General features: G+C 44.3%; 1 protein-coding gene across 4 annotated transcripts in view; it reads right to left on the minus strand.

Annotated features, from left to right (window-relative positions):
• Positions 1-18,484, minus strand: part of GOLGA1 (golgin A1) — a 54,998-nt gene that overhangs the window by 7,197 nt on the left and 29,317 nt on the right. For all 4 annotated transcript variants that reach the window (XM_007194687.2, XM_007194685.2, XM_007194686.2 and 1 more), the window contains exons 13-19: positions 16,176-16,271; positions 15,148-15,297; positions 14,491-14,586; positions 1,749-1,838; positions 829-931; positions 567-727; positions 56-202 (exon numbers count right to left, since the gene is read on the minus strand). In XM_007194687.2, coding sequence (XP_007194749.2) covers positions 56-202; positions 567-727; positions 829-931; positions 1,749-1,838; positions 14,491-14,586; positions 15,148-15,297; positions 16,176-16,271 — 843 coding nt within the window. The remainder of the gene's footprint in view (positions 1-55; positions 203-566; positions 728-828; positions 932-1,748; positions 1,839-14,490; positions 14,587-15,147; positions 15,298-16,175; positions 16,272-18,484) is intronic.

An 18,484-nucleotide genomic window follows, 5' to 3' on the forward strand; every position in this document is an offset into this window, starting at 1 on the left:
TAGGCACAAGGACAGGGAAAGGGACATAAATAGCTGAGGTAAAGAGCGTCCTCACCTTATTTTTCTCTAGAAGTTGCTGCTCCAAGTCCTGCTTTTCCTTCTGTAGCTGCCCTAGATCCATGGCGGTCCCCATCTCACCATTTGGTATCCCCTGTGCAGCTGGAAGCTGGTACGTGGGGTCCTGCCCGGCCCTTGAGGTCACCTACAGGGTGGTGGCAGCACAGGACATGGTCAAGCGAAGCCACAGATCCCTAGGGAAGGGGGCCAGACTCGTTCCAAAGGTGACGACTGATGTGCTCCACCAGGCAGCTGGCCAGGAACCAGGCTTAAACTATGGCGACCCCGTCACAGAGCCTGCTGGGGGGACAATTAACTTTCCATGCAAGGAGCCTGCTGGGAAGGAAGGGCTTCAGCACCTGAACGCTGACAGGTGTCGTCACATCAGATGGGCTCCTCAACACGCACACCCCCTCGCGGTGAGGCCCCCCCCCCGTTGAAGAGGAAGCGGAGGCGGCTGCCCAGCGCCGCCTCCACCAGCCCCAGGCGGCGGCTCAGGCGGAACTTACGTGAGGCTCGCTGACCGAGAGCACGGCGCCCTGCTCCTGGCCCCGCAGCCTCAGCAGGTCCTCCCGCGCGGCGGCCGCCTCCGACTCCTCGGCCCTCAGGCCCCGCAGGGCCTCCAGCTCACTCTGCAGCTGGCGCATCTGCAGCAGGGCAGAGTCGTGACCTAGGCCGGGCAGAGGGGGGTGAGCGCCGTGACTGGGCCACCTCCGGGCAGGGGTCCGGGCGAGAACAGGTGAAGAGGCCCAGCCTTGGCACACTCCTCACCTTTCTTCAGCTGGAGAATCTCCTGCTCTTTCTGGAGAATCACTTCAGTTTTTTCCTGCAGACTCTGCTCCTTCTCACCTTCTATGGCGATCAGGTTAGCAGCCTCGGAGAGAAAAACCAACGCGAGAGAAGGTTGGTAGCAATAATCCCATCTTCCCTAAAGAAGTCTCCACTTTTCCACTACCCAGGGTCCTCCATGAATCCCTCCCTGAAGGCCACAGCCTAGAACATTCCCCAAGCTAACCTCTGCTCCTATAAACATGCACAGATCAGTTCTCCTCGGCAGGGGCCCTGCACAGGGGCAATCACCCTCACTGCCCCTCTGGCCTGTAGTGGGCCTACCAGAGACATTGCCATTCTGCCCAGCCTTCCTACAAGCTGTCAAAACCGTAACTTCCACATCCTGAGGGCCTGTGACGTGCCCAGCATTTGATACACATGACCTCATTATCATATTCTTGAAGGTGTGATTATCATAGGGTCTTTTCAGAGGCAACTCAGACAGATCTGTTAAGGACCAAACAAAGACCTAGAGCCAGTTACCTAGATCTGGGGCCTGACTCTTGGGTCTGTCCTCAGAGGAAGGCTTTTCCCACCCTTGCTGCTGAGAGCTCAACTGTACGTGGTCTCTGGGGCCTGCAGCCGGTGGTGGCCCACCTCACAGAATTAGAGCCCAGTAGTACCTGGTTATGGACTTTTCCCCAGGTGATGTTTATCACATTAACTATCGAAATTTTAAAAGGCCATCCTATGGGGTGAAGGTTTCTTTCTAACATCTTTCTCCCACCTTCCTAGAGACGTCAGGGCAATCAAGCAGCTGACGACACTCCTGAGACCTGTGTCCACCCTCTGCCCTGGACAGACCGGGAGGTAGGTTGGTCCTGCCTGGGACTGAGGTGGAGGCATCACAGGGGGCCTACCTGTTGCTGGAACTCTTCCCTTTGCTTCCGCACCTCCTCCAGGGCTTGAGCCATTGCCACACTCACAATTTCTCTTTGGCTCCATTCTTCCTACAATCCAGAAAATGGGTAGGAGATTGAGTCCAGAACCTCAGTTCACCTTTTTTTAGCTGCACACTTCACATGACGCCCACAAGAGGGAGGGCCGTCTTGCAGGGCCAGACGAACGTGTTTCCTGCTTCCCAAGGTTCCCAGGCTACTCTTTCGCTGCACTGCCTTCTGTTTGCCTCTGAGAACTATTCCTGTGGACAACCCACCAACCTCTGGGAACACGCACACAGTGGAAGGTCGGTCGTCCCATAAACACACCAGCTAGTACTCAGGCCAAAGGCTAGGGGACCTAGACTCAAAGAGGTGGTCTAATGAAATCAACACAGAACAAGAAGACTCAGGCTGATGTGAATGGAGTAGCAGACTGGAGCAATTTGGTTACAGAAATAATAATAAGCAATTACTGAATTTTAACACAGGAAATGTCACAAATTCATCAAAATCATCCATATTACAGGAGAGAAAACTGAGGCTCTGAGAGGTTAAATAATTGCCTGAGGTCCTAGAGCTAGTAAGTGGCATGGCCACATTTTAAGCCAGAGTCTGAGCTGAGCCAAGCCTTTGGCTGCTACACTCTACCACCCAGTCTTTTCTACCACAAGCAGGGCTGCCCCACTGCGTCCCCCTGCCAGAGCACAGGGACTGCCTCCTGACAAACACATCAGTCCTCTTCCCTGAGGCTGACGCCGGGCTTGCTGATCAACCCCCAGATGAATAATATGACTTCTCAGGTGCCTGCACACTGGTCAGGGACGTCTGCTGTTCATGTCTACCCAGAATCACCCCTTTTGGCGGGGATGTAAGAGCCTCATCACTGCTATTCCCCACTTCCACCCCAAAATTCTACATGCTTCTGGTAGGGCTACCAATAATGATGTCCCCATTCTGTGGCTACAAGAATAAGCATGTGATTTGGGCCTGGCCAATCACAGTAACTCATCCCCTTGGCCAACGTGATTTGCCCAAAGGATGGCTCTGTCACCCAAGATGAACCAATCAAATCCCTTTCTATATCAGAATCCTTTTTTATATGGTGAAGCTGAGAGGGAGATGCCCTCTTTCCCCTGGGGTTGCTAAGTTGGAATGATACCAGCTTGGAGCTGCTGAGGTGATGTCCTCCCAACCTCTAGGACACAGTCTACATCATCGAGAAAAGCAAAGATGAGTTGGGTGACTGACAGGGCAAGAGACAGCATGACGCACGCAGAGAAGAGACCTGAGGCCCCAGGTTGCAGTCAGACAAGTCTTTCTGGTTCAGTGAACTACTCAACTCCTCCTACGATATCTCCTTTTCCACTTACACCAGTCCAGGTGGGTTAATGGATGGAGACGTCAGCCTCATGGCCAGTGCCATTCTGGCTCCTACTGGGGAGCTGTCAGAATTGACCTTCCGTGAGTCCACCTCTAGTAGACAAGGAAAATTGGTGCAGGAACTCAAGAGGCTGACAGTGGGACCTTGAACTACCCCAGACAATCCCCTTCATCGGGAGAAGCTCTGTTGGTACAGGAGAAGGAGCAAGAGATTTCAGGCTGAGTGGAGTTATGAAACCCTGGCCCTGCAAGCCCAGGTGGGGCGGGTGACAGGAATGTCGTGCCTCCACAGGAGCCTTTTCTGGGGAAGTTTAGAAGAGACGCTATGACTGCTGATGTCTTAAGAGGACAGGAGGCAGGCTGTGAGCGAGAAGGCAGGAAGCATGCCAGGAACTGTACTTGGTACTTTTCATCCATGGTCATGCTTGATCCCCAGGGTAATCCTCTTGAGGTCAAGGGTTATCATCTTCAGTTTGAAAAAAGGAAACTGGATTCCCTCAACAATCAGCTAGTGAGGGGCCAGGGTGACACCCAGAACTGAGTCTACGTGGTTCTAGAGTCTCAGCTACTGCCACAGAGCCACACACGATCCAGGATTTGAGACTGACCAGCATAGCTCAGGTTCACTGCAGAAGCCAGCAGGCTACCCACGAGCACAGCCCTCTGCACCTGGGAATGATTTCCCCAGAGGGCTGTTTTGAAAACTATGGGTCCAAACAAACAAACAAAAAGTGTGCACCTAAAAATAGTGCTTCAAAATACCAGAAGCAAAGACTGACAGAACTAAAGGGAGAAAGAGACAAATCCATGATCATAGCTGAAGATCTAGCACCCCTCTCAGTAAGTGATGGAACAAATATACCAAAAAAGAAAAAAAAAAAAAAGAAGACCTACAGAAGATTTGAACAATATATTAACAAACTTGATCTAATTAGCATTTATAGAATGCTCTCCCTACTAGCAGAATATATATTCTTTTCAAGTGCACTGAAATATTTACCAAGATAGGTTGGGTCTATAAACAAGTCTAAACAAACCTGTACTATAGGCCGGGTCATAAAACAAGTCTAAATAAATATCAAAGAACTGAAATCATTTAGAATATTATCTGACCATAATGGTATTAAACTAGAAATCCAAGATATTGAGAAAATTCGCTCAAACGTTTGAAAATTAACCACACTTCTAAATAGCCTGTGTGTGCTGGTTTTTAAGTTATTGCCTCAGCCCACACCCACCCTTTCATATTCTGCTTTGTGATGCTGTGCCTGGGAATCTGCAAACCCTATTTCTCCCGGTCAGGCTCCATATTCATATACATACTCATCTCTGCCAACAGGGGGAGCTCCAGGGAGACTGGAAGGCAGGAGGAGGGAGAAAGACTTGCTCCTTTCCGTCAGCTTCCAGTTTCTGTGAGCAATGATGCTTGGCCCTGGCAGCTGCAATTTCTTCCCAAAGCAGCAGCTGCATCTACTCTGCAGTCTTCCCAACACTTGCGGCTGAATTCTTTCACTGCCCTATCCCCCAACAAACACACCAGCACCAACTGTACAGAGGCCCCTCCTCACAGGTCTGAGTTTCAAATCTGTGGGGCTCCTCTTCTTAATTCCTAAATAATTCCAACATCTTCACTTTGTTCCCTTAGTCCTAGGGTTGGAAGCTGTGTCCTGCAGTTGCTACCTTCGTGGTATCTTTTAACTGTTTCAGTGCTGGATTAAAAACTTTACATTAGAACACAAATTCTCATTCAAATAACTGGGGTAGTTCCTCTCTCCTGACTGGACCATGAATCACATGCTGTGGGGCAGATTTTCTGTTTCTTCTTGTGCACATACTTGCAATAATCACTGCCCTCCATTCTTCCCTCTACATCTTCCATACTTCCATCTAGAATTTTCCTTCACGTGAAAGATGCTCTTTAGTACTTCCTTTAGTGCAAGTCTGTTAGTGCCTAATTCTTTGTGTTTTATTGGTTTTCTTTAGTGCTACTACAATGCTGTGTCTGGGTATGGATTTTAAAATTTATCCTGTTTGGATTTATAAGGATTCCTATACCTGTACCTGTGACTTGAGAGCTTTCATCATTTTGAAAAATTCTCAGCCATTATCTCTTTAATGATTGCTTCTGTCTTATTTTTTCATTTCCTCTGGGCTTCTACTGACACATGATAAAACATCTCACAGTACCCTGTATGTCTTATTATCATCTCTTTTCTGCATTTTATTCTGCCCTTTCTTCCATTTCACTACTTCTCTCTTTAGTTCTAATCTGCTGTTAAGCTCATTCACTGTTTTTTAAACAGCTTTACTGAAGTATAATTGGCGAATAATAAACTGCACATATTTAAAGTATGCAACTGATGAATTATGCTAAAACCATCACCAAAATAAAAATAGTGAATATATCCATTACCCCAAAAAAGTTTCCTCATGCCCTTTTGTAATCTGCATTTTTACTTTCAGCTACTGCATTTTTCAGTTTTGGAATTCTAATTTGATTCCTTTTCTTTTTTTAAAAAAAATTTATTTATTTTTGGCTGCATTGGGTCTTTGCTGCTGCATGCAGGCTTTCTCTAGTTGCGGCAAGCGGGGGCTACTCTTTGTTGCAGTGTGCGGGCTTCTCATTGTGGTAGCTTCTCTTGTTGCAGAGCATGGGCTCTAGGCATGCAGGATTCAGCAGTTGTGGCACGTGGGCTCAGCAGTTGTGGCACATGGGCTTCAGTAGTTGTGCCTTGTGGGTTCTAGAGCGCAGGCTCAGTAGTTGTGGTGCATGGGCTTAGTTGCTCCTCGGCATGTGGGATCTTCCCGGATCAGGGATTGAACCCGTGTCCCCTACATTGGCAGGTGGATTCTTAACCACTGCGCCACCAGGGAAACCCTAATTAGATTCGTTTTCAAACTACTGTCTTCTATTATAATTTCCAAATCTCTGCTGAAATGTTCAATTTTGTCTTTTATATCCTTAAACGGAGTACGCACGGTAATATCTGAGCCTCCTAAAAGGTCTTCCTGCTTCTGTACTTGCCTCCTTTACAGAACATTCTCCACATACAGCCAGAGTAATGCTTTTACTACAAAACTTCTCACGTCACTCCTCTGCTTAAAACCTCCAACTGCTTCCCCAATGACCTTCTATCATCCACCGCTCTCCCCCAGCCCACTAAGTGGCAGCTACAGCGGCCTTTGTGCTGTTCTCTGAACAAACCAAGCTTTTTTCTGCCTAAGGGTGTTTCTCTTTGCTATTTCTTCTGTCTGGAATATTCCTTCCCCAAACAACCGCATTGCTGTCCCCTTCTCGTTATTCAGACATTTTGCTCAAATCTCAGTGACACCCTCCCTTGCCGCCATATATATATATATTTTTAATTTTTTAATTTAATTTTTTTATACAGCAGGTTCTTATTAGTCATCAATTTTATACACATCAGTGTATACAGGTCAATCCCAATCACCCAATTCATCACAGCACCCCCCCCCACCACGGCTTTCCCCCCTTGGTGTCCATACGCTTGTTCTCTACAACTGTGTCTCTATTTCTGCCCTGCAGACCGGTTCATCTGTACCATTTTTCTAGGTTCCACATACATGCGTTAATATACGATATTTGTTTTTCTCTTTCTGACTTACTTCACTCTGTATGACAGTCTCTAGATCCATCCACGTCTCAACAAGGGACCCAATTTCGTTTCTTTTTATGGCTGAGTAATATTCCATTGTATATATGTACCACAACTTCTTTATCCATTTGTCTGTCGATGGGCATTTAGGTTGCTTCCATGACCTGGCTATTGTAAATACTGCTGCAGTGAACATTGGGGTGCATGTGTCTTTTTGAATTGTGGTTTTCTCTAGGTATATGCTCAGTAGTGGGATTCTTGGATCATATGGTAATTCTATTTTTAGCTTTTTAAGGAACCTCCATACTGTTCTCCATAGTGGTTGTATCAATTTACATTCCCACCAACAGTGCAAGAGGGTTCCCTTTTCTCCACACCCTCTCCAGCATTTGTTTGTAGATTTTCTGATGAAGCCCATTCTAACTGGTGTGAGGTGATACCTCACTATAGTTTTGATTTGCATTTCTCTAATAATTAGTGATGTTGAGCAGCTTTTCATGTGCTTCTTGGCCATCTCTATGTCTTCTTTGGAGAAATGTCTATTTAGGTCTTCTGCCCAGTTTTGGATTGAGTTGTTTGTTTTTTTAAAAATTGAGCTGCATGAGCTGTTTATATATCTTGGAGATTAATCCTTTGTCCATTGATTCGTTTGCAAATATTTTCTCCCATTCTGAGGGTTGTCTTTTCATCTTGTTTATGGTCTCCTTTGCTGTGCAAAAGCTTTTAAGTTTCATTAGGTCCCATTTGTTTATTATTGTTCTTATTTCCATTACTCTAGGAGGTGGATCAAAAAAGATCTTGCTGTGATTTATGTCAAAGAGTGTTCTTCCTATGTTTTCCTCTAAGAGTTTTATAGTGTCCAGTCTTACATTTAGGTCTCTAATCCATTTGGAGTTTATTTTTGTGTATGGTGTTAGGGAGTGTTCTAATTTCATTCTTTTACATGTAGCTGTCCAGTTTTCCCAGCACCACTTGTAGAAGAGATGGTCTTTTCTCCATTGTATATCCTTGCCTCCTTTGTCATAGATTAGTTGACCATAGGTGTGTGGCTTTACCTCTGGGCTGTCTATCTTGTTCATTGATCTATGTTTCTGTTTTTGTGCCAGTACCATATTGTCTTGATTACTGTAGCTTTGTAGTATAGTCTGAAGTCAGGGAGTCTGATTCCTCCAGCTCCATTTTTTTCCCTCAAGATTGCTTTGGCTATTTGGGGTCTTTCGTGCCTCCATACAAATTTTAAGATTTTTTGTTCTAGTTCCGTAAAAAATGCCATTGGTAATTTGATAGGGATTGCATTGAATCTGTAGATTGCTTTGGGTAGTATAGTCATTTTCACAATATTGATTCTTCCAATCCAAGAGCATGGTATATCTCTCCATCTGTTGGTATCATCTTTAATTTCTTTCATCAGTGTCTTATAGTTTTCTGCATACAGGTCTTTTGTCTCTCTAGGAAGGTTTATTCCTAGGTATTTTATTCTTTTTGTTGCAATGGTAAATGAGAGTGTTTCCTTAATTTCTCTTTCAGATTTTTCATCATTAGTGTATAGGAATGCAAGAGATTTCTGTGCATTAATTTTGTATCCTGCAACTTTACCAAATTCATTGATTAGCTCTAGTAGTTTTCTGGTGGCATCTTTAGGATTCTCTATGTATAGTATCATGTCATCTCCAAACAGTGACAGTTTTACTTCTTCTTTTCCAATTTGTATTCCTTTTATTTCTTTTTCTTCTCTGATTGCCGTGGCTAGAACTTCCAAAACTATGTTGAATAATAGCGGTGAGAGTGGACATCCTTGTCTTGTTCCTAATCTTAGAGGAAATGCTTTCAGTTTTTCACCATTGAAAATGATGTTTGCTGTGGATTTGTCGTATATGGCCTTTATTTTTTATTTTTATTTTTTTTATAATTTTTTTTTAAATTTATTTTTATTTATGGCTGTGTTGGGTCTTCGTTTCTGTGCGAGGGCTCTCTCCAGTTGTGGCAAGCGGGGGCCACTCTTCATCGCGGTGCGCGGGCCTCTCGCCATCGCGGCCTCTCCCGTTGCGGAGCACAGGCTCCAGACGCGCAGGCTCAGCAATTGTGGCTCACGGGCCCAGCCGCTCCGCGGCACGTGGGATCCTCCCAAACCAGGGCTCGAACCCGTGTCCCCTGCATTGGCAGGCGGACTCCCAACCACTGCGCCACCAGGGAAGCCCTATGGCCTTTATTATGTTGAGGTAGGTTCCCTCTATGCCCACTTCCTGGAGAGTTTTTATCATAAATTGGTGTTGAATTTTGTCAAAAGCTTTTTCTGCATCTATTGAGATGATCATATGGTTTTTATTCTTCAGTTTGTTAATATGGTGTATCACGTTGATTGATTTGCATATACTGAAGAATCCTTGCATCCCTGGGATAAATCCCACTTGATCATGGTGTATGATCCTTTTAATGTGTTGTTGGATTCTGTTTGTTAGTATTTTGTTGAGGATTTTTGCATCTACATTCATCAGTGATATTGGTCTGTCATTTTCTTGTTTTGTAGTATCTTTGTCTGGTTCTGGTATCAGGGTGATGGTGGCCTCATAGAATGAGTTTGGGAGTGTTCTCTCCTCTGTAATTTTTTGGAAGAGTTTGAGAAGGATGGGTGTTAGCTCTTCTCTAAATGTTTGATAGAATTCACCTGTGAAGCCATCTGGTCCTGGACTTTTGTTTGTTGGAAGATTTTTAATCACAGTTTCAATTTCATTACTTGTGATTGGTCTGTTCATATTTTCTATTTCTTCCTGGTTCAGTCCTGGAAGGGTATACCTTCCTAAGAATTTGTCCATTTCTTCCAGGTTGTCCATTTTATTGGCATAGAGTTGCTGGTAGTAGTCTCTTAGGATGCTTTGTATTTCTGCAGTGTCTGTTGTAACTTCTCCTTTTCCATTTCTAATTTTATTGATTTGAGTCCTCTCCCTCTTTTTCTTGATGAGTCTGGCTAATGGTTTATCAATTTTGTTTATCTTCTCAAAGAACCAGCTTTTAGTTTTATTGATCTTTGCTATTGTTTTCTTTGTTTCTATTTCATTTATTTCTGCTCTGATCTTTATGATTTCTTTCCTTCTGCTAACTTTGGGTTTTGTTTGTTCTTCTTTCTCTAGTTCCTTTAGGTGTAAGGTTAGATTGTTTATTTGAGATTTTTCTTGTTTCTTGAGGTAGGCTTATATAGCTATAAACTTCCCTCTTAGAACTGCTTTTGCTGCATCCCATAGGTTTTGGATCGTCGTGTTTTCATTGTCATTTGTCTCTAGGTATTTTTTGATTTCCTCTTTGATTTCTTCAGTGATCTCTTGGTTATTTAGTAACATATTGTTTAGCCTCCATGTGTTTGTGTTTTTTACGTTTTTTCCCCTGTAATTCATTTTTAATCTCATAGCGTTGTGGTCAGAAAAGATGCTTGATATGATTTCAATATTCTTAAATTTACTGAGGCTTGATTTGTGACCCAAGATGTGATCTATCCTGTAGAATGTTCCGTGCGCACTTGAGAAGAAAGTGTCATCTGCTGTTTTAGGATGGAATGTCCTATAAATATCAATTAAATCTGGTCTGTTGTGTCACTTAAAGCTTCTGTTTCCTTATTTATTTTCATTTTGGATGATCTGTCCATTGGTGTAAGTGAGGTGTTAAAGTCCCCCACTATTATTGTGTTACTGTCGATTTCCTCTTTTATAGCTGTTAGCAGTTGCCTTATGTATTGAGGTGCTCCTATGTTGGGTGCATATATATTTATAATTGTTATATTTTCTTCTTGGATTGATCCCTTGATCATTAGGTAGTGTCCTTCCTTGTCTCTTGTAACCTTCTTTATTTTAAAATCTATTTTATCTGATATGAGTATTGCTACTCCAGCTTTCTTTTGATTTCCATTTGCATGGAATATCTTTTTCCATCCCCTCACTTTCAGTCTGTATGTGTCCCTAGGTCTGAAGTGGGTCTCCTGTAGACAGCATATAGATGGGTCTTGTTTTTGTATCCATTCAGCAAGCCTGTGTCTTTTGGTTGGAGCATTTAATCCATTCATGTTTCAGGTAATTATTGATATGTATGTTCCTATGACCATTTTCTTAATTGTTTTGGGTTTGTTTTTGTAGGTCCTTTTCTTCTCTTGTGTTTCCCACTTAGAGAAGTTCCTTTAGCATTTGTTGTAGAGCTGGTTTGGTGGTGCTGAATTCTCTTAGCTTTTGCTTGTCTGTAAAGCTTTTTTTAAAATAATTAATTAATTAATTAATTAATTTTTTGCTGTGTTGGGTCTTCATTTCTGTGCGAGGGCTTTCTCCAGTTGCAGCGAGCAGGGGACACTCTTCATCACGGTGCGCAGGCCTCTCACTGTCGCAGCCTCTCGTTGCGGAGAATGGCTCCAGACGCACAGGCTCAGTAGTTGTGGCTCACGGGCCCAACTGCTCCACAGCATGTCGGATCCTCCCAGACCAGGGCTCGAACCCGTGTCCGCTGCATCGGCAGGAAGACTCTCAACCACTGCGCCACCAGGGAAGCCCTGTAAAGCTTTTGATTTCTCCATCGAATCTGAATGAGATCCTTGCCGGGTAATCTCCGTTGTAGGTTCTTCCTTTTCATCACTTTAAGTATATCATGCCACTCCCTTCAGGCTTGTAGAGTTTCTGCTGAGAAATCAGCTGTTAACCTTATGGGAGTTCCCTTGTATGTTATTTGTTGTTTTTCCCTTGCTGGTTTCAATAATTTTTCTTTGTCTTTAATTTTTGCCAATTTGATTACTGTGTGTCTCGGTGTGTTTCTCCTTGGGTTTATCCTGTACGGACTCGCTGCACTTCCTGGACTTGGGTGGCTATTTCCTTTCCCATGTTAGGGAAGTTTTCGACTATAATCTCTTCAAATATTTCCTCTGGTCCCTTCTCTCTCTCTTCTTCTGGGACCCCTATAATGCAAATGTGTTTGCGTTTAATGTTGTCCCAGAGGTCTCTTAGGCTGTCTTCATTTCTTTTCATTCTTTTTTCTTTAGTCTGTTCTGCAGCAGTGAATTCCACCATTCTGTCTTCCAGGTCACTTATCCGTTCTTCTGCCTCAGTTATTCTGCTATTGATTCCTTCTAGTGTAGTTTTCATTTCAATTATTGTATTGCTTATCTCTGTTTGTTCTTTAATTCTTCTAGATCTTTGTGAAACATTTCTTGCATCTTCTAGATCTTTGCCTCCACTGTTTTTCTGAGGTCCTGGATCATCTTCACTAGCATTATTCTGAATTCTTTTTCTGGAAGGTTGCCTATTTCCACTTCATTTAGTTGTTTTTCTGGGGTTTTATCTTGTTCCTTCATCTGGTACATAGCCCTCTGCCTTTTCATCTCGTCTATCTTTCTGTCAATGTGGTTTTTGTTCCACAGGCTGCAGGACTGTAGTTCTTCTTGTTTCTGCTGTCTGCCCTCTGGTGGATGAGGCTATCTAAAGGCTATCTAAGAGGCTTGTGCAGGTTTCCTGATGGGAAGGACTGGTGGTGGGTAGAGCTGACTGTTGCTCTGGTGGGCAGAGCTTAGTAAAACTTTAATCCGCTTGACTGCTGATGGGTGGGGCTGGTTTCCCTCCCTGTTAGTTGTTTGGCCTGAGGCAACCCAACACTGGAGCCTACCCGGTTCTTTGGTGGGGCTAATGTTGGACTCTGGGAGGGCTCACGCCAAGGAGTACTTCCCAGAACTTCTGCTGCCAGTGTCCTTGTCCCCACGGTGAGACACAGCCACCCCCTGCCTCTGCAGGAGACCCTCCAACACTAGCAGGTAGGCCTGGTTCAGTCTCCCCTGGGGTCACTGCTCCTTCCCCTGGGTCCAATGTGCACTCTACTTTGTGTGTGCCCTCCAAGAGTAGAGTCTCTGTTTCCCCCAGTCCTGTCGAAGTCCTGCAATCAAATCCCACTAGGCTTCAAAGTCTGATTCTCTAGGAATTCCTCCTCTCGTTGCCTGACCCCCAGGTTGGGAAGCCTGACGTGGGGCTCAGAACCTTCACTCCAGTGGGTGGACTTCTGTGGTATAAGTGTTCTCCAGTCTGTGAGTCACCCACCCAGCAGTTATGGGATTTGATTTTATTGTGATTGCGCCCCTCCTACCGTCTCATTGTGGCTTCTCCTTTGTCTTTGGATGTGGGGTATCTTTTTTGGTGAGTTCCAGTGTCTTCCTGTCGATGACTGTCCAGCAGCTACTTGTGATTCTGGTGTTCTCGCAAGAGGGAGTGAGAGCATGTCCTTCTACTCCACCATCCTGGTTCCCGTATTCACCTCCATATTTAAAAGAGCCCTTTCCTCCCTCCTCTCTGTCCTTTACTGTGCTTTATTGTCTTCATAGCATTTATAACTATTTATCAAGTGTTTACTGTCTCGATGAATGGATAAAGAAGATGTGGTAAATATACAATGGAATATTACTCAGCCATAAAAAGGAACAAAATTGGATCATTTGTAGAGACGTGGAGGATCTAGAGACTGTCATACAGAGTGAAGTAAGTCAGAAAGAGAAAAACAAATATCATATGTTAACGCATATGTGTGGAACCTAGAAAAATGGTACAGATGAACCAGTCTGCAGGGCAGAAGTAGAGACACAGATGTAGAGAACAAACATATGGACACCAAGGGGGGAAAGTGGCAAGGTGGGGGTGGTGGTGTGATGAATTGGGAGATTGGGATTGACATGTATACACTGATGTGTATAAAACTGATGACTAATAAGAACATGCTGTATAAAAAATAAATAAAATAAAATTCAAAAAAAAATGTTTACTGTCTCTAGTTACAAGCTCCACAGGTTGGGGGAGGGGGAAAGATTTTGTCTGTTTTGCTCACTGTCACATCCCAGCACCTACAATGGGGCCTACAGGTACTCAAATGTTTGTTGAAGGAATGCATGAAGAAATATTTGACTCCAAAGTCCATGCTTTCCATGATACGGCACTACTGCACTAGCACCTACATAGCTTAGCAGAGACTACTGTTGAGAGCTGACGCAGTGCAGGCCTCAGCTATGCATGTTCTCTGAGAAGATCTCTGCCAAAGGATCCATAAGATCTTTGTGTCATGACCACAGCTGGGCAAGTCCTGCAAAGATCCATCATCTAAGGGCTGCTATGAAAGGGGACAGGGGAGCCTGGAGGCCTATAAGAAAGTGGCAGACTCTTTCCCCTGAATCCAGTTATGTCCCAGGAATGAAGGTGGCAGCATCTGATCAAAGCACCAAGTTCTCAGAAGGGAACAGGAAACAATAAAGCAGGTTGTTTTTTCTTCATTTCTGTACCTGCTCCCTGAGACAAACAAACAAATAAGGCCCTCGTGATGTTTTAAGGCCTTGCTTTACTGGCCTCACTGGAAATCAGTGACAGTGGTGCCTTGACAGCATTACTGTCAGGCAGCTGTTGACGAGGACAGAGAGGAAGGGCTAGGCCTCTGTGGTGGAGTGAAAAGTCAGAGCAGCACCACCTCTAACTATGGAACCTGGACAAATTACTTACACTCAGAACCTCGACGACATTAAGTGCGAAATGAGCACAACTCTCCCTATGTCCTTGATCACTGAGAGGACTTAACGAGGTGACAATTTGTTGCAAACGCCTAGCAGAAGTTTGAACAAGTGCTAGTTCCATTCCTTCTCTACTCTAAGTATAGAACGTTCACTTGGCCACTCCAAATACACACATGAAAGACATGATACTTTCGTGAAACTGATTCAGTTAGATAAATACCTTCAGCTTCTTTAGTTCAAGCTGGTGATGTTGTAAAGAATGTTCACATTCATTCTTACTTTCTTTAAGGCCTGCATTTTCTTGCTCCAGCTCTCTCTGCAAATTGAGAAAACTATGTATAAAAGAAAAGGTCTTTACCATATTTCCCCGGAGCACAGTCCTATCTCTTTGACATGGAACCTTTAAAAATGCCCCCCTTCCTTTTGTTGCCACTGCAGGGGTGGGAGATGAGAATGGGGATTGGGGTCAGGAAGGGAGAGTCACCTGACACACTCCTCACAAGAAGAAATAAGGCACTTGATTCTGAAGCCTATGGAACAAGGAGGGGGACCAGGGAAGGGAGAGGCCATTAAGGATGAACAGTATACATTTTAGAAAGGCAGCGGGAAGCAGCTGATGGGACTGGTCAGGAAGCACCAGGAAGTCCATGTGCAGCCCAAGGAAAAAGAAAACCCATTTGTTCAGGGTTTTTATAAAAAGCAGCCTTTTAACAACCAGTCTCATGAGCAGGTGTTTTGTTGAAAGATAAAAACTGCTCCAAAAAGTGGTTCCCTACTTCAGAGGAGGGCTGGTCTTCTTCCCATCAAACAACTTGGCAGCCTAGCCACAGGTGAACGTGGTGGTCCCGTGCCCGGCCCCTCTCCTTTCCTCACTCACCACCTTCCGCTCCGCGGCCGCATGGTCGGCCGCCCGAGCTCTCTCCAGGGCAGAGAGCTGGGCCTCCAGCGTGTGGATCTGCTCTGTGCACTGCTGCTCCAGAGCGAGGACCTGCTGCTGCGCACAGCTGCTCTCCTTGTTTGCGGAGGCCTGAGGGGGTAGCAGAGGACAGTTATTCGTGGTGACAACGGGGGCTTTATTCTGTCCCTCAGTGACCCAAAGATGAGTGTCCAATAGAAACAACTCTCTTTCCTGACCTCCAGCCCGGGTGCCGCTGAGGTCCCCTGGCCTGCTCAGGAGCTGGAATCTGGGATTGGTCTTGGTGCTTGGGGGACAGCTCTGGGCACCAGCCAGTCCTAAGACACAGCCCTCCTTCACTCTACTCAGTGCTGCCCTCTATGGCTGAGGCTTTTCCCTGGAGAGGCACATAACACAGTGATGAAGAACAAGGGCTTTGACCTAGGAAGCATGTGGGTTCAGCCATTTACTAGGTGGGAGACCTTGGGCTAGTGATCTGGTCGCCTTTCTGAGCCTGCTTCCTCTGGAGAAAAAGGATAACAGTACAGGCTCTTAGGTCTGTTGCAAGGACTAAATGAAAATACATGCAGAGTACTTAGCAGACACGGCAAACAGGCAACAAATGCCGTTTTTATTTCTCTAGTTTCAAGCTCAATACCTGACCTGGCGCTGTGACTACTGGCCAAGCCCTTGCCATCTTCTCCCCAGAGCCTGGAGCTGTTCTCCACAGCCCCGGCTGCAAGGTGAGGTTTGACCGCCAGTGGAGACACCACCTCTAACAGTCCCAGAACTAGGCTGGGCCGTCTAGCCCGTCACTATCTCTCTGGGTAACTCAGACCCTCTAGCAGGTCCCGACTCCCTCTACCTGCGCTGCCTATTTGCCCACAACTGTATCTAAGGTCAGGTCCAGATACCATTCCAGAATTTGGGAGTGAGTTTGTGGACCTACAAAGGAATAAAGGGAAAAAGCATCAAGGGCCTAGAACACAGCAGTCACAATACCCACTTACAAGCTCCTGAATCTGAGCTTCCTGAGCTGTCACAACGTCACTGCTCTGTTTTAGCTTCTCCTCAGATGCCTGCAGGCTCTGCTCTAGTTCTTTCACCTGAGGGGGGAAAGAGAAGCACCCTTTCGTTCAAAAGAAGCTGAGTAGCAACAAAATAGCTTTTAAAATCAAATCTATTTAAATCATAAAACAGGTTCATTAAAGAAAAATTTTTACTTACAAAAAAAGAAAGATGCTCATAAGCCTACCATTATAAAACACTATCATTTTAACATAGTTTCTTACAGGCTATTTTTATGACTTTCTTTCTTTTATTTCAACTTCATATACAATTCTAGTAAAACTTTGTATTTTTCCTCCTTGCTCAAATTTCCTTCTGTTTCCATGCAGTCTTCAGACCTTAGATTATTTCCTTAAAAGGATGTTTCATAATTTCCTGAACCGCTGCCTACTGTTTTCCATTTTGCACATAAAATAATGCAGCAGTTGACATCTTCATGCAAAAATTGTTGATCTGGTTTGAATCACTTGATTAGGACAGATTCCCAGAAGTGGGATTACTGCTCATGATACAAACTTGGGTTTCCCTCATCCCACAATTACTGATCCAGTCTGACTGTGTGCTTGGCACTGCACTAGGACACGAGGCCAGCACAGTGGACAGGATGACACACTGCCTAGCACTGAGCTACACATGGCTCTTCAATATGGCCTTTTCATCTGACTCAAGCTAACTTTGCCAATTTCTCTTTTAAAGTCTTCTTGTTTGCTGAATAAGGTTTGCCCTGGGGGAACTTTATTATTAAAACATAAGCTCATGGAAGGTTGCAGCTTTGTCAGGAGAGGTAGGTACCAAATGAGAAAAAGAGTATTTTTAGGTCTCATGGTTCCTCATGTATGTTCATATGTAAGTTTTAACTGAAACAACCCCATGAGAACAGTTGAGTACTTCCACAGAGAAGAATAGTAATGTTACTTGCTCATGATCACAAATTTTATTAGCGGTAGGGCCATGACTGAAACCTAGCTTTTATTTATTTATTTATTTATTTTTTAAATAGGTCTTTATTGGAGTATACTTGCTTCACAATACTGTGTTAGTTTCTGTTGTACACCAAAGTGGATCAGCCATATGCATACACATGTCCCCATATCCCCTCTCTCTTGAGCCTCCCTTCCATCCTCCCTATCCCATCCCTCTAGGTCACCGCAAAGCACCAAGCTGATCTCCCTGTGCTATGGCTGCTGCTTCCCACTAGCTAACTGCTTTATATTCAGTAGTGTATATTTGTCGATGCTACTCTCACTTTGCCCCATCTTCCCCCTCCCACCCCATGTCCTCAAGTCCATTCTCTATGTTTACATCTTTATTCCTGCCCTGCAACGAGGTTCATCAGTACCTTTTTTTTTTTTTAGATTCCATATATATGCGTTAGCATACGGCATTTGTTTTTCTCTTTCTGACTTACTTCACTCTGTATGACAGACCCTAGGTCCATCCACCTCACTACAAATAACTCAATTTCGTTTCTTTTTATGGCTAATATTCCATTGTATATATGTGCCACGTCTTCTTTATCCATTCATCTGTCGATGGACATTTAGGTTGGTTCCATGTCCTGGCTATTGTAAATAGTGCTGCAATGAACACTGTGGTACAAGTCTCTTTTTGAATTACAGTTTTCTCAGGGTATATGCCTAGTAGTGGGATTGCTGGGTCATATGGTAGTTCTATTTTTAGTTTTTTAAGGAACCTCCATACTGTTCTCCATAGTGGCTGTATCAATTTATATTCCCACCAACAGTGCAGGAGGGTTCCCTTTTCTCCACACCCTCTCCAGCATTTACTGTTTCTAGATTTTTTGATAATGGCCACTCTGACCAGCATGAGGTGATACCTCATTGTAGTTTTGATTTGCATTTCTCTGATAATTAGTGATGTTGAGCATCTTTTCATAGGCCTCTTGGCCATCTGTATGTCTTCCTTGGTGAAATGTCTATTTAGGTCTTCTGCCCATTTTTTAATTGGATTGTTTGTTTTTTTGATATTGAGCTCCACGAGCTGTTTGTATATTTTGGAGATTAATCTTTTGTCTGTTGTTTCATTTGCAAATATTTTCTCCCATTCTGAGGGTTGTCTTTTTGTCTTGTTTATGGTGAAACCTAGCTTTTTGAACTCCTGGGTTCAGTAAATATCTATGCAAGTCCCAGTTTGCAGGCAGAACTCAAGAAACATTCAGATCCTCAAAAGGTTATGCACAGAGTTATTATATGACCCAGCAACTCTAATCCTAGGAATATACCCAAGATAA

Source organism: Balaenoptera acutorostrata, chromosome 6, assembly GCF_949987535.1.
Source record: "Balaenoptera acutorostrata chromosome 6, mBalAcu1.1, whole genome shotgun sequence".
Lineage (NCBI taxonomy): Eukaryota > Metazoa > Chordata > Mammalia > Artiodactyla > Balaenopteridae > Balaenoptera > Balaenoptera acutorostrata.